The 13,671-nt window shown below is 49.0% G+C and overlaps 1 protein-coding gene across 2 annotated transcripts in view; it reads right to left on the reverse strand.

Moving 5' to 3' along the window:
* Positions 1-4,936: 4,936 nt before the first annotated feature.
* Positions 4,937-13,671, reverse strand: part of TNR (tenascin R) — a 228,604-nt gene continuing 219,869 nt past the window's right edge. For both annotated transcript variants that reach the window (XM_029081118.2, XM_007668916.4), the window contains exons 21-23: positions 13,290-13,451; positions 9,997-10,160; positions 4,937-7,988 (exon numbers count right to left, since the gene is read on the reverse strand). In XM_029081118.2, the coding sequence (XP_028936951.1) occupies positions 7,869-7,988; positions 9,997-10,160; positions 13,290-13,451 (446 nt within the window). In that variant the 3' untranslated portion in view covers positions 4,937-7,868. The remainder of the gene's footprint in view (positions 7,989-9,996; positions 10,161-13,289; positions 13,452-13,671) is intronic.

Consider the following 13,671-nt stretch of genomic DNA (forward strand, 5'->3'; position numbering starts at 1 on the left):
TCCATCTAAGTGTCGTTTAGTTGGCCTTTACCCACTTCAGGAATAAGCACTGATCGCTAGTTTCTTTTCTTCCTGGGGGTCTCCACGCTTCCCTTCCCAAAAGGCAGGTAGCGGATCTGGCCTTGGGCAATGTCATCGGGACTTTGCTTCTCCACACTCAACCTGTCTGTTGTGAAGGCTGATTTAAACCTCATTTCAGTCTGGACTTGGTCTGGGCTTGTTTTCCCCCAGAGTAGATGAGTGGTATGCAAAGGGCTTGGGAACCTTCAGTCTTGCTCAGTACTTAATATTTATTCCTTAATGTGTTTACCAGCTCTGTTGTAGTCTCCCAAGTGTTTAGTACAGTGCTCTGCACACAGTAAGTGCTCAATAAGTACCATTGATTGATGTGGGGGGATTTTGCAGCTGTGTGGCTTAGTGGGGTGGGGACAGCTGTAACTCAACCTGCCCATTCGGGCTGGCCCCGCTTTCTTCCTCATTTCGGCTCAGTACATTGTTGTTCTGCTCTGAGCCTTTCTCTTGGGCACCACCCAGGGCCTGGGAAACACCTCCTGGATTTGAAGGGGGTGTGGTTGGCGTATGGTTTGACCCACTGGTACAGAAAAGTTCTGTCAGTAGCCCTGATCCAGGAAGCCCGAGACTCTGAAAGCTGCCTTCAGGACAGCTGTGCCAGGTCACCCAAACCGGGGAACTCTGATCTGAGTCAATGCCTATTCACAGCAATAAAGCAGGTAGTAGGTTACTCCTCTTTCCAGGAAGGTGAACCACAGGCAGTATAGTTCAATGGATAGGTCAGAAGAGACTCTGTCGCTATCCACAGATGGCCTCCTCCCACTGGCCTTCAGTCTCCCACAGGGTACCGCTGGCCGATGGGTTGAGAGTGTGGATGATCTAGGGTAAGCCACCACCCCCATACCTGGCTTGGGCATCAGTTCTTTGGAAAATATGATGTCTGGTAGGGGAAACATCACTGTTGATAATGTGGCTGGTAGCAGTAGATGCCAAGGACAAAGACATTGGAATGGCAGAAGAAGGGGGAAGGAGGAGCAGAGGAAGTCCAGACAGGTAGAGAGAGAGTGGAGGCAGGATTTGGGGGAGGGCAGGGTGGGGTGGGGAACTACAGGACAGGAGAGAAGAATGTGGAGAGTATATTTTGATAAATAATGTTGGTATTTGTTAAGCGCTTACTATGTGCAGAGCACTGTTCTAAGCGCTGGGGTAGGCAGAGGGGAATCAGGTTGTCCCACGTGGGGCTCACAGTCTTAATCCCCATTCTTACAGATGAGGGAACTGAGGCACAGAGAAGTTAAGTGACTTGCCCACAGTCACACAGCTGACAAGTGGCAGAGCTGGGATTCGAACTCAAAGAGAGGTGGAAAAGAAATGGGGAAGGAAGCAAACACTCAACAGATAAGTTTCATGCCACTCAGAAAGGCAAGTGCATTCATCTGCCATCTTACTTGACAGACCCACCAATCAGTCCTTCAGAATCTTTTATTAACATATAGAAAATGCATTAAAAAAAGGAACTATACATAGGCTAAGAGCAATCAGGACTAAAAATACAAGTTAACAATGGTTAACAAGCGTAGACCCCATTCTCCAAGCTATATTTCTGTTAAGGGGGAGTTGGAAGGCTGCTTGGTTTTCTTTTCCCCCCATTCTTGGTTTAATTTTGTTTAGTTTTTTAGTTCATTAAAGTGGCCATTGCAAGGGAGTTTTACACTTCCTTCTTTCTCTTAAATAAGCGCCATTCGAGCATAATGTATGTACAGAGTCAGTAAGAAGCTTTTGTTATCGTCTTCCTGAAAAGCTGGACCAAAGTTAAAATGATAAACATAAGCCTGAAGGGAGCTTGGGGGCTTGGAGTTTGGGTGGTCTGGTCCCAGGTGGAGAGAAGCTGGCTGGACTTGCCTTGTGCCACTGGAAACGGGCTTCCTCCAGGTCAGTCAGCATTGGGCACGTGGGAGTCCTCTGGGACACATGTGCTCAGGGAGTGGCGGGGGAGGGCATTCACCCAGTTCAGTGGTTAACTCTGGAGGGCTCAAGGGGTCCCAAACAAGAACTGAAGAACTTCTGGGAAGACTGGGACCCACTGTAGGTTAAACTTATTTGTCAGGTCTGAAAGGTGACTAGATATTCCTGAACTCGTGGTGGGTCTGCATTACTTCCCTTTAGCACTCCCACCCCTCTCCCACATGTGAGCTCCCTCGGACACATAACTTGGATTGGCTGCCAACTCTGGGGCCCAGGTGACTGTTGGGTGGGGCAGTGGACATGGTCATTTTATCTGGTTTATCTTGCGAAGCTGTGGTCGCACATGCCTACTCCCTCCCCCCTCACCCCCCCACCCCAACGGTGCCTGCCCACAAGTGATTAGGTATAGGAGGAGGATCCTATACTCAAAAGTAACCTCGCCCTCCTGGCTCGAGTGATAAATCCTCACTTAAAGCTAATGCCTACAAATGGGGGCACTTGGGGCAAGGGTCAAGCCCAAGTCAGAATCATTGAATCATACACATGATGTCTGAGGGGCTCAGTGGCTCAGCTAGCCAACAGGACACACCAAGTGCTATGAGATTTAACTTGTCACTGAGCCTGCTGAGGTGTCTAAGTGCAGAAGGCTCTCAGCTTGAGAGATGCTACCATCGCTGGGCCTAGTACTTTGAGAGGTTGAGGCTGAGGAGAGAAGAGGTAGTCAGAAGGGAGTGAACAGAGATCCGTTTTAACCTCTGACCTTTGCACTTCTTGACCACTCTGGGGAAGAAAGGAAGGAAAGTTGTGAGCGAGCAAGGGCTTTAAGAAAGAGTGTCTCCTGTCTGCTTCCTCTTTTTCTCCAGGGTGGGGGTCCAGACAGCCAAGCTATATTTCCAGGAGGGTGGGGGAGTTGGATTTTGAACCAGAAAATGAAAGAGGTCCCGATTAAGAGATTCCGTCTTAATGAGGAATGGAAGAAACTATTGAGTAAAACAGGAAATGATCTCCCAGAGTGGAAAAAATAAAGGGAATGATATCAGAGGCCCCTTTAGGACCAACTTTGGTGAAAGCCAAGCTGGTCCCACTCACCTCCGGGCGGCACCTTGGCTCAGTGAAGCCTGAGAGGGGTGAGTTACCTTCCTCGGTCAGGAAGGGTTGTTCTTGCTTGTTAGGTCCCCGGCCACTGTTGTTTTCAGGACAAGCTATGCTAGTCCAGGCCAGCAGCTTAGAGTAACCCGTGGGGCTGCCGGCAGGGATTTTTTGCTGGTGGAACATCTGGAGCCGTTTGCCCTGGGTCTCCGGGAGGGGGCTGAGTGCCTGGCAAGAGGAGGACTGCTGGGGCCCAGATGTGCTTGGAGATGATGAAGCTGTGCCAACCAGCCACATTGGTACAGGGTATAATTTATCTTCCTCCTCCTCCCCCTGGGCCTGAAAGCCTGAAACAGTTAGTTAAATGCATCCGTGAAATGGAAACCTACCATACCATTGGTCAAGGCCAATTTCATGGCCCAGACAAAAACAAGCCATTTTGACTGTTGGCTGGAGGGAGGGTTTTGAGGGAAGTGATGTTGCCCAGAGTGGCTAACCCTTCAAGGATGTTTGGGCAATTAAATGTTTGCAGGCTGGATGAGGTCATGTTTCTTTGTAGGGGAGGAGCTGGAGAGTTGTGTGTGTTTTTTCCAGTGCCTGCTGGCTCCCCCAAGGTTTGTGTCCACTGCCCTCTAGACTGCAAGCTCGTTGTGGGCAGGGACTATGCCTACCAACTCTGTTAAATTGTACTCTCCCAAGTGCTTAGTGCAGTGCTGTGCACACAGTAAGCACTCAGTAATATGGCTGATTGTTGAGCTGGAGGAGTGGCACAGGCAGGCCTGGCTGAGTGAGCGTGGGGTTAGAGGCAGAAACGGTTATGCTCACTCAGGTGTGGCCTGGCAGTCATATTTCCACATATTCAATCTGTCACCCAAACCTTGCTGGTTCAGCCTTCACCTCATCGCTAAAGTCTGCCCTTTTCTCCCATCCAAATCGCTACCATGGTAATCCAAGCACTTATCCTATCCCACCTTGATTACTGCATCAGCCTCCTTGCTGACCTCCCTGCCTCCTGTCTCTCCCCGCTCCAATCCATACTTCACTCTGCTGCCCAGATTATTTTTCTACACAACCATTTAGTCCATACTTCCCAACTCCTTGAGAACCTCCATTAGTTGCCCCTCCACCTCCACATCAAATAGAAACTCCTTACCATCGGCTTTAAAGCACTCGATTTCCTTGCCCTTTCCTACTGCAACCCAGCCTGCACACTTAGCTCTTCTAATGCCAACCTACTCACTTTACCTTGATCTTGTATCTCACTGCTGCCCTCTCACCCACATCTTGCCTCTGGCCTGGAATGCCTTCTCTTTTCACAGCAGACAATTTCTCTCTCCCCACCTTCAAAACCTTATTGAAGACACATCTCCTTCATGAGGTCTTCCCTCACTAAGCCCTCATTTCCCACCCTCTTCTGCTTCGCCCTGACTTACTCCCTTTTTTCACCCTTGCTCCACAGCATTTATGTACCTATCTGTAATTTACTTAAAGCCTGTCTCTCCCTCTTGACTGTAAGTTGTTGTAGACAAGGAATGTGTCTGTTATATTGTTGTGCTGTACTTTCCCAAGCGGTTAGTATGGTACTGTGCACACAGTAAGCACTCAGTAAATATAATTGCACAGCACTGTACAAAGGTCTTGGGAGAGTAGAATACAACACAGTTAGACACATTCCCTTCCCACAATGATCTTAGAGATTTATGTACATAGGTTATTTATTTATATCAATGTCTGTCTTCCCTTCTAGACTGTAAGTTCAGTGTGGGTAAGGAACATGTCTACCAATTCTGTTATATTGTACTCTCCCTGGAGCTTAGTACAATGCTCTGCAATCAATCACAGTAATTGCTCAGTAAATACCACTGAATGATCGATTGACCTAGGGGGATGGGACTTATTTAATCTGAACTCATAAAATCAGGGCTTATTCATTCTTAACTTTCATCTTCCAGGAGTGCAGCTCTCAACCAGAAAAGACCTACATGAATTACCAAGAACAGGCATCCAACTGGAATCCAAATGAAGCAACAGCCAAGGTACCATTGGTGGGGATGGGAGAGGAGGGGGAAAAAAAAAGAAATCAGTTATCCTCACAGGGCAGAGAATCTTGGATCTCAGGGTGCTAGCCCCACCTTTCCCAGAAATCTTGAATGGGATGAACCAAGTCTCCTTCCTGTTCAGCTGCAGCCCCCACCCCAACTAAATCGTTTCTACACTTACACACCCACAACTCTTCTTTGCCTCAGCAGGAGAGGACAGAGCTCAGTGGGGATAACTGAACAGAAACTTTTTCTAGCTGGGGCCTTCAGAGGAGAGTTTGGAGAACCAAGCAAAAAGTTGGTTCCCAAGGGCAGGGAAATTGCCTTTTGGAGTCACTTCCACAGAATGATCATGGAGGACAGGCAATCTGCTATAATTATGTGAACACTTTTGGGGCAGAATGTGTGTGTTAACATTTATTAGGTCAGGAAATTAACAGAACACCAGATGCTTGCTCTGTGTAGTTGGTGTGGTGGGGATTAGGTGAGCTGTAGTAGAGAGGTTGGCTAGACAGTAACTTTTATCTTCCTCATTGCAAGTAACAGACTTCTTTGTCTCTACTTCTTCACCTGACTGGGTGGCAGTTTCCCAGAGGCCCTGGCCACCAGGAGAGAGGGTGAAGGCAAGGAATAGCTTTAGGGGTGGGGAGACAGGGGTTCACGTGGGAAGTGGAGACTGGCCTCTGGGAACAAAGAGAGTGGCTCTGTTGTGAGGAATAGGATACATGCTTTTCTACAAAGTTATCATGGTTGGGCCACCCAAAGGACAGGGTTAGGTTTTCAGTGAGATTTCTTGGCTTTCATTTGAAATCACAGATTAGCTTGGCTGGGTCCCAGAAGTCACTTGAGGTCCCATCTTGAGTCATGTTTGGTGAGTTGCTTTCAAAACTCATTGATTCTATAGCTCAAACGATGTGGGCAACCCTTCCCTGCCCATCCTTGCCCTTTGGGTGGCCCTGGGTCTCCTTCTTTGGTTCCACAATCTACATGTAACTCCTGCACTCTTCTTTGGTAAGACAGGGCCCTCGATTAATCTTCCTTTTCCTCTTAACAATACTTGCTATCTTTAGTCTATTTCCTACTTCTCCAGAGCCAGTAATCTCTCTCCCGCACTCCCATGTTCACTGTGTGGAAGGATTCTGGTTTCTTACTCATTATAGGATGCCTGCGGGGAAACGCCACTCCCGCTGACTCAGCCGAACCTCTGGTCATGTTCAGCCAGGACAAGAAATAGTGCACGGTTGGACATAGTCCAGAAAGGGCAAGTCAGAGAAAGCATTCACTGACCCTATCCCATTTTCCCCAAGCACGCTATCTTCACTCTGCCTTTCCAAGAACGGCAAGGAGACTCTTGTTTCTCCTTTCTGCTCCAGCAAGCCTGAGTATGGTCATTCCCAGTGGAAAATGGGCACTTCCATGACCCAGATTCTTTGCTTTTTGGTCCGAGACCCAAGCTTGGTCTGGGCAAAAAACTGGACTCAGAATTGGAGGTGATGGAAGAGCCATCAAAAGAGTAGGCCAGGGGACTGGGTCAGTAGGGGTAAATGGTGATGGGGGAAGGGCACAGGGTGGTGTATGGATGAGGTAGGGCACTCTGGGACCCTTTCCTGTAGTAGAAGAGCTGTAGAAAGAAGTTTGAGCTCTCTGCTCTCCTTAAGTGGAAAAATCAGAGGGATAGTGAAAATCTCATGCCTAATGGGAGTAAGACTTTTGGCTGTCTCTCTTCATTCTTTCCTCTCCTTGGGGCTAGGTGGAATAAAAGGAGAAGCAGCTAAAGGAAGTGTTTCACGAGCTGTTATTCCCATCCCAGCTGAACTGAGGAAAACAGAATTTAGAGCCAGAGCAGGCTACTCAGGCCCATTGAGAATAGTGGCTTGCAGCTTTATCCCCTTCTCTTAGTGGGTCGGCAAAGGGGAGACTGAACTTGGGGGCGTGGCTTGGGGGGCCTGGGAGCAGGGGGCAGGCAACGGCTGGAGGGTGGGACTAGACGCAGACACATACCTATGGGCACTAGCTATGCCTCGACCTGCTGGGAAATCCATGATTGAGGTTTAAAAGTGGAGTCCCTGTTCTGGCAACTGCAGGCCCAAGGCAATATAATTTGGACAGGGGAGGAGAGGTAGGGAAATCCTTTGGGTACCCTACCACAAATCTGAGCGTCCCTTGGGTCAGAAGTGCTATGAAAGTTGGCCAATCCATGGAAGTGTAGGATCTGTGGCCTCAAGCAAGGCTTTGCTCAGAACCACCTGTTGCCTCCAGCCCTCCTGCTTGAGCACCACTGGTTCAAAAGGATGGATGCAGCCGGGGACGCTGGCTGGAGCTGCCAGCTGAAGGCCAATTAAGCTGCTGTTCTGCTCCAGGGTCTGCCCCATGGCTCTCCAGGTGCAAAGTTTAAGGGAGGGCATGTGGGGTAAGTGGGTGGAATTCCCAACCACCCAAACAATCTTGGCTCTATGCGATTTGCATTTTAGGAATGTTGGAGAAAATTTACCGTTTCCTTTTAATCGTCGAGGGAGAAGGAAAATTTTAGGCAAGTGGGGGGGGGGTAGGTGGTTGGGGTAGGGGGAAAGACTTGGCATCTCCTAGGATGGCAGTGCTGTGGTCACTCTCTCTCCCCAACAGCCTCCCCCTCCATCGCTGCTTCCTTCCACCACTCTTACATTGCTCTTGCCCATTATTATCTCCCCCCACCCACCCATTTCATATTATAAAATACAAACAAATGACAGAAACAGTTGGGCGTCTCTGGGTTCCTCCTGGCTCTCACGGCTGCAGGGACCTCCGTTTCCTCCCTGTCACGGGGCGGGGGGTGTAGGGGCGCATCTTCATTTCCACGAAAGGAATGGAAAACTCATGGCCTTTCCAGTGGTACCAGTTGATCCCCTGAGCGGCAGAAAGACAACAGGGGAGGTCAGAAGCGCCCCTCCCCTGCCCAACCCAATGGTGAGCGGGGAGAGGGGGAGCAAGCAGTGTGAAGTCGCAAGGCACAGCAGAGGTTGGGGTTGCCGAGATCTTCCCTCTGACCCACGCAGCAAAGGGGAGGGCGGATGTGAGTGTGGGAGTGTGTGCATAGCAATGCCCGGGGTCCACTGACACATCTACACACAGACTCTTGCTAGACTGCCAGTGAGGTCAGTTTCTACTCTGCTGTTCCCTAAGTATCTAGTAAGGTGCCCTCTACACATAGTAGGCCCTCAGTCTGTGTGTTGTTGACACTGTGATATGTATTTAAAACTTTCTCCAGGTCTGGAAATGGGTGAAGTTGGTGGAAAAGTGTTTTCCCTTCCAATAAGGCAATACGGCTCAGAAATTCTTCCCAGTGTAGACTGAGCCCAGTCTAGGCCTTTGAATAATAATATTATTATTTGTTAAGCAATTACTATGTGCCAAGCACTGTTCTAAGCACTGAGGTAGCTACAAGGTTATCAATCCCTGTCCCACATGGGGCTCACAGTTGAGGCAGGAGAGAGTAGGCTTTAATCCCCATTTTACAGATGAGGAAACTGAGCCGCAAGGTCAAAAGGTAAGCAGTTGGCAGAGCTGGCATTAGAACCCACATCCTCTGACTCCAAGGTACGTCCTCCTTCCACTAGATCACACTTTGAAAGAGGTAAGAGTTGGTGGGGGTGGGTCTAAGAGAGGTGTACCCATCATACCTGTAATTTATCATCTGTAATTTACTTATATTAATGTCTGTCTCCCCCCAGACTGTAAGCTCATTGTGGGCAGGGAATATGTCTGTTTATTCTTGTATTGTACTCTCCCCAGTGCTTAGTACAGAACTCTGAACACAGTAAGCACTCAGTAAATATGATTGACCGACTGATCGGTGCCAGGAGGGGAAATCTGACATCAGAGAGACTTTCCAGCGCCAACCAGCCTTCGGTTTTATGGCCCGGCCCCATTGGCCTCGGGGTCTAGTTTAGTGCTAGCTCATGTAAGGCTAGAGGTTAGGTTCTGCTCTTGGGGGCATGGGAAGTCCATCCCTCTCCAGACTACAGATAACTTGGGGTCGGACTGAACCCATTCTCTGGTTCCGCTTCAAGGGGTCCATCCACCTCCTGTGGGTAGGTGGGCCCAGGGATTAAGTATGCCCTCATCAGTTCTACTCCAATCCAGCCAGCCGTGGATTTCCAGGTAGAGTAACTACCTCTCTTGCTGCTTCTCACCACAACCCCCCTGGGCACCTTCCTTACCTCTCTCTCCTTTTCCCAAGGCACCTTGAATTGCATGACTGGAAAATGAGCTCTCTCTAGGGGTTATACAGAGCTTTCTTGCTCAGGGGTTTTCAACCATTTTTAAGACTCCTCCCCCTTCCCCCGGGATAGCTCAGGCTTTCCCCTAAGTACCTCGTTCCCCTTCTACTCATCCCTACTCCCACCCCACAGGAAGGGGAACAGTAGCAGCAGCCGGATCTGCTCTGTTTGTGAGGAGTTGGGAGATAGTAGCGGCAATCTCCTCTCTGTGCTCCTCTGCACAGCCATTTCTCCTCTCACCTGCTCTGATTGGCAGTAGACCACTGGAGCCTAAGGAGGGATCCTGGCTGAACCCCCTAAAAACTGCACTGCACAATACCACCCACCCCACTCCTCCAAAACACACCCCTCCCTCCCACCTCCCAACGCTGTACTTGTCAGCTAAAGACTTTGTCACTTCCCTCAGCTTTCAGGGACTGGTCAGCCCTCCATACCCTGAGGAACTAAGAGAGTTTGTTTCCTCCAGCTCCAACATTTTCTGTAGGAAAGAAACCTCAACGTTCAAATCTCCTCAGCCACTGAAGGCCGAGGAGAAGCTTGAGATCCCGGGGCTAGAGCCACGCCGAGAAGGGAGGGCAGCGAAAAGAGAAGTCGGTTCTTTCTGGCCCTCTACTGGTCCCAGGTCTGGTCCTTACCTGACTGTGCCTGGACTCGCCATACTTGCCGTTGAGGTTGGTCCGGTGGCAGTTCTTATACCACCAGGCCCCCTTGTAGGACACTGCACAGTTGGTCACAGCCACGTCGTTGTCCCTGTCCTGGGTGGAGAAAGGGCGTCCCTGGTGATAAGTCAGAGAATCCCCTACGGACAAGGAGAACCAGGTTAGAGCCTCAGCTGCACCTTGCCTTTCTGCCGGCCTTCTCCAAACAGTTAATAATAATAATAATAATAATAATAATGGTGGTATTTGTTAAGCGCTTACTATGTGCTGAGCACTGTTCTAAGCGCTGGGGGAGACACAGGGGAATGAGGTTGTCCCACGTGGGGCTCACAGTCTTCATCCCCATTTTACAGATGAGGGAACTGAGGCGCCGAAAAGTGAAGTGACTTGCCCAAAGTCACACAGCTGACAAGTAGCCGAGCCAGGATTCGAACCCGTGACCTCTGACTCCAAAGCCCGTGCTCTGTCCACTGAGCCACGCTGCTTCTCTAGTCCCAGAGAACTTCCTGGGAGGGATGATGAGAAGGCAACTTCAGGTATGCCCCCCCAAAATTTGGGAATTCTTGTGAAGGCACCATAGGGGAAATATATTGTTTCTTCAGGGAAAACACATCCAAAAGCTGGTCAACAATCTTAGAGTGGGTGGGGTGGCAAGAGCAAGGAGAGACCGGTAACAACATTCAGCAAAAATTAGAATCCAAGCAGAGGCGCGGGGGCCAGCCGTGCCATCCTGATGGATGTGCTCTTTGGCTATCTAACTGCTGACCTTTAGATCCTGCACTTTCTGGTTCAGTTCTGTCCCACTGCTGAGGCTCTGGCTGACAACACTTTGGTCAATGAAGATAGAGACAGAAGAGTCAAAGGTCAGTGCAAGCTCACTGTGAGCAGGGACTGTGTCCACCAAGTCTGTTGTTTTGTACCCAGTGCTTAGTACAGTGCTCTGCACACAGTGCCTCAGTTTCCTCATCTGTAAAATGGGAATTAAGACTGTGAGCCCCAAGTGGGACAACCTGATTGGCCTGTATCTACCCCAGCGCTTAAAACAGGGCTTGGCACACAGTAAGCACTTTTAAAATACCATAATAATAATAATAAGCAGCGTGGCTCAGTGGAAAGAGCACGGGCTTTGGAGTCCGAGGTCATGAGTTCGAATCCCGCCTCGGCCACTTGTCAGCTGTGTGACTTTGGGCAAGTCACTTCACTTCTCGGTGCCTCAGTTACCTCATCTGTAAAATGAGGATTAAGACTGTGAGCCCCACGTGGGACAACCTGATTCCCCTGTGTCTACCCCAGCGCTTCGAACAGTGCTCAATAATTACCATTGATAATGATGCTGTTCCGCTCTTCTCTCAAAGGCAGTCTGAATTGGCTTCTACTTCAATATACTCAAGATGTGGTTGGCTGGAAGTGCTCCCGTTACCTTTAGCGTACTGAATAAAAGCTTCCTACTTCTGACTATTAGTAATTAGGAAATAAGGCAAATTAAATTTAATCATCTCTGCCCCCTCGTTTCTAGGGCTTTTGCTAAAGAATGCAAGTCTGGAGCAAAATCTAGAGTGGAGAGGAGGAGAAAGGCAGTAGTAGATCTGTCTGTTGAGACTAGTTATGAATGCAAGGGTTTTGTTTTTTGGTTAAAGCTGAATGGGAACAGCTATGAGATCCTAATTTACCAGGGGTCAGAGACTGGGGCATCTTCTGAGAGATCCTTAGGATCAGAGCAGAGCTGGCCCACACCTGGCTTGGGTTACCTGGGGACCACCATGGGTGATGGATTTAAAAAAAAAACAACATACTTTTTTGGTATTTAAGTGCTTACTGCGTGCCAGGCATTGTACTAAGCTAATTGAAGATACAGTTTAATCAGTTGGACACAGACCACCATGTCCCATATGGGCTCAGTCTTAATCCCTCTTTTACAGATGAGGTAACTGAGGCACAGAAGTTAAGTGACTTGCCCAAGGTTACACAGCAGGCAAGTGGCAGAGCTGGGATTAGAATCAAGGTCCTTCTGACTCCCAGGCCTGTACTCTATCCACTGGGCCACACTATTAGCTCCTGCCATTAAAATAGAGGGATGGAGGCCCAACTCTTAGGCACTTTACCTAAGTGGTCTATAGGTAACAAAAGTATATTGTTTTTTCAGGGTAAACACATCCAAAAGCTGGTCAACAAACTTAGAGTAGGTGGGGTGGCAGCAGCATGGAGAGACCGGTAACAACATTCAGTATAAATTAGAATCCAGGCGGAGGTGTGGGGGCCAACAGTGCCATCCTGATGGATGTGCTCTTTGGCTGTGTAACTGCTGACCTCTAAGAGGTCTGTAGGGACTCCCTAGTGCCTTAAATAAGGACTGTGCAGAAAAAGTCTCAAAAAAAAAAGGACAAACTTTTAGTGAACCCAGTGATCTTTCTGAGGCCCACCCCAAAGTGGGCTTTTATTAACTTCAACTGGCTCTGTCAAATAGCAGCATGATCTAATGGTAAGAGCATGGGTTTGGAAGTCAGAGGATGTAGGTTCTAATCCCGGCTCTGCCACTTGTCTGCTGTGTGACCGTGGGCAATTCACTTCACTTCTCTGTGCCTCAGCTACCTCATCTGTTACCACATGGGACAACCTGATTAGCTTGTATCTACCCCAATGCTTCGAACAGTGCTTGGCACATAGTAAGCAATTAAGTACCATAATTATTATTCCTATTTTAGCAACTGAGTGAGGGGAATTACTCTATCAAAAAAAAAAAAATCATTAGTGTGAATGGCCAAATACGGATAGGTCTTGAGCTCAAATTTCCTCCCTATCACCCCCAGGAAACCATATGGGGAATTTTCCTTCTCTCTCAAAAATCAGCTATTGGAGTGGGAAAACTCTTGAGTTCAAGATTTACTCTAGTTCACCCTGATGACCTCGCCATAACCATCAAAGTTAAAGAAGGTTGAGAAGCAACGTGGCCTAGCGGATAAAGCACAGGCCTGGGAGTCAAAAGAACCTGGGTTCTAATCTCAGCTTCACCACTTGTCTGCTTTGTGACCTGGGGCAAGTCACTTCACTTCTCTGTGCCTCAGCTACCTCCTCTGTAAAATAGGGATTAAGACTGTGAGTCCCATTCAAGACTCCAGTGTTTAGTGACACACAGTAAGAGCTTAACAAATACCATAAAAAAGGCTGCTCTCTACCCAAGGGGCATGTGTTTTGCACCCCAGGAGTTTTGGATGAGTGGGGACCCTGGGGATGACTACAGTACTCGGGTCCCAGCGAGGGGCAAACGATACCTGAGGTGCCGCTGTAGATTCCTAGCCGAAGCTTGTACAGGCTTCTGCTGTCCCCAATGGAGAACTTGTCATAGTAGGCATAGGCCGCTTCCGGGCCATCCCGCATGTCTATACGCAGCTCATAGCGGCCCTGCGACGTGATCTTGTGCATGTTGTCCAGTCCTGTGGAGAAAAGAGAAGCACGTGATTCATATGGGGGGCCGGTCAGTTCCCAAAACTTGATGGGATGGCGGGGTGTCAGGGTGGCATAATGGAAAGAGGTCAGGGTCGGGAGAGTCGGGAGACCCGGGTTCTAGCCCTTGTTCTGCCATTCACCTGCCGTGTGACCTTCAGCAATTCACTAAGCCTCTCCATGTATCAGTTTCCTTATCTGCAAAATGGG

Source organism: Ornithorhynchus anatinus, chromosome 16, assembly GCF_004115215.2.
Source record: "Ornithorhynchus anatinus isolate Pmale09 chromosome 16, mOrnAna1.pri.v4, whole genome shotgun sequence".
In the NCBI taxonomy this organism is placed as follows: domain Eukaryota; kingdom Metazoa; phylum Chordata; class Mammalia; order Monotremata; family Ornithorhynchidae; genus Ornithorhynchus; species Ornithorhynchus anatinus.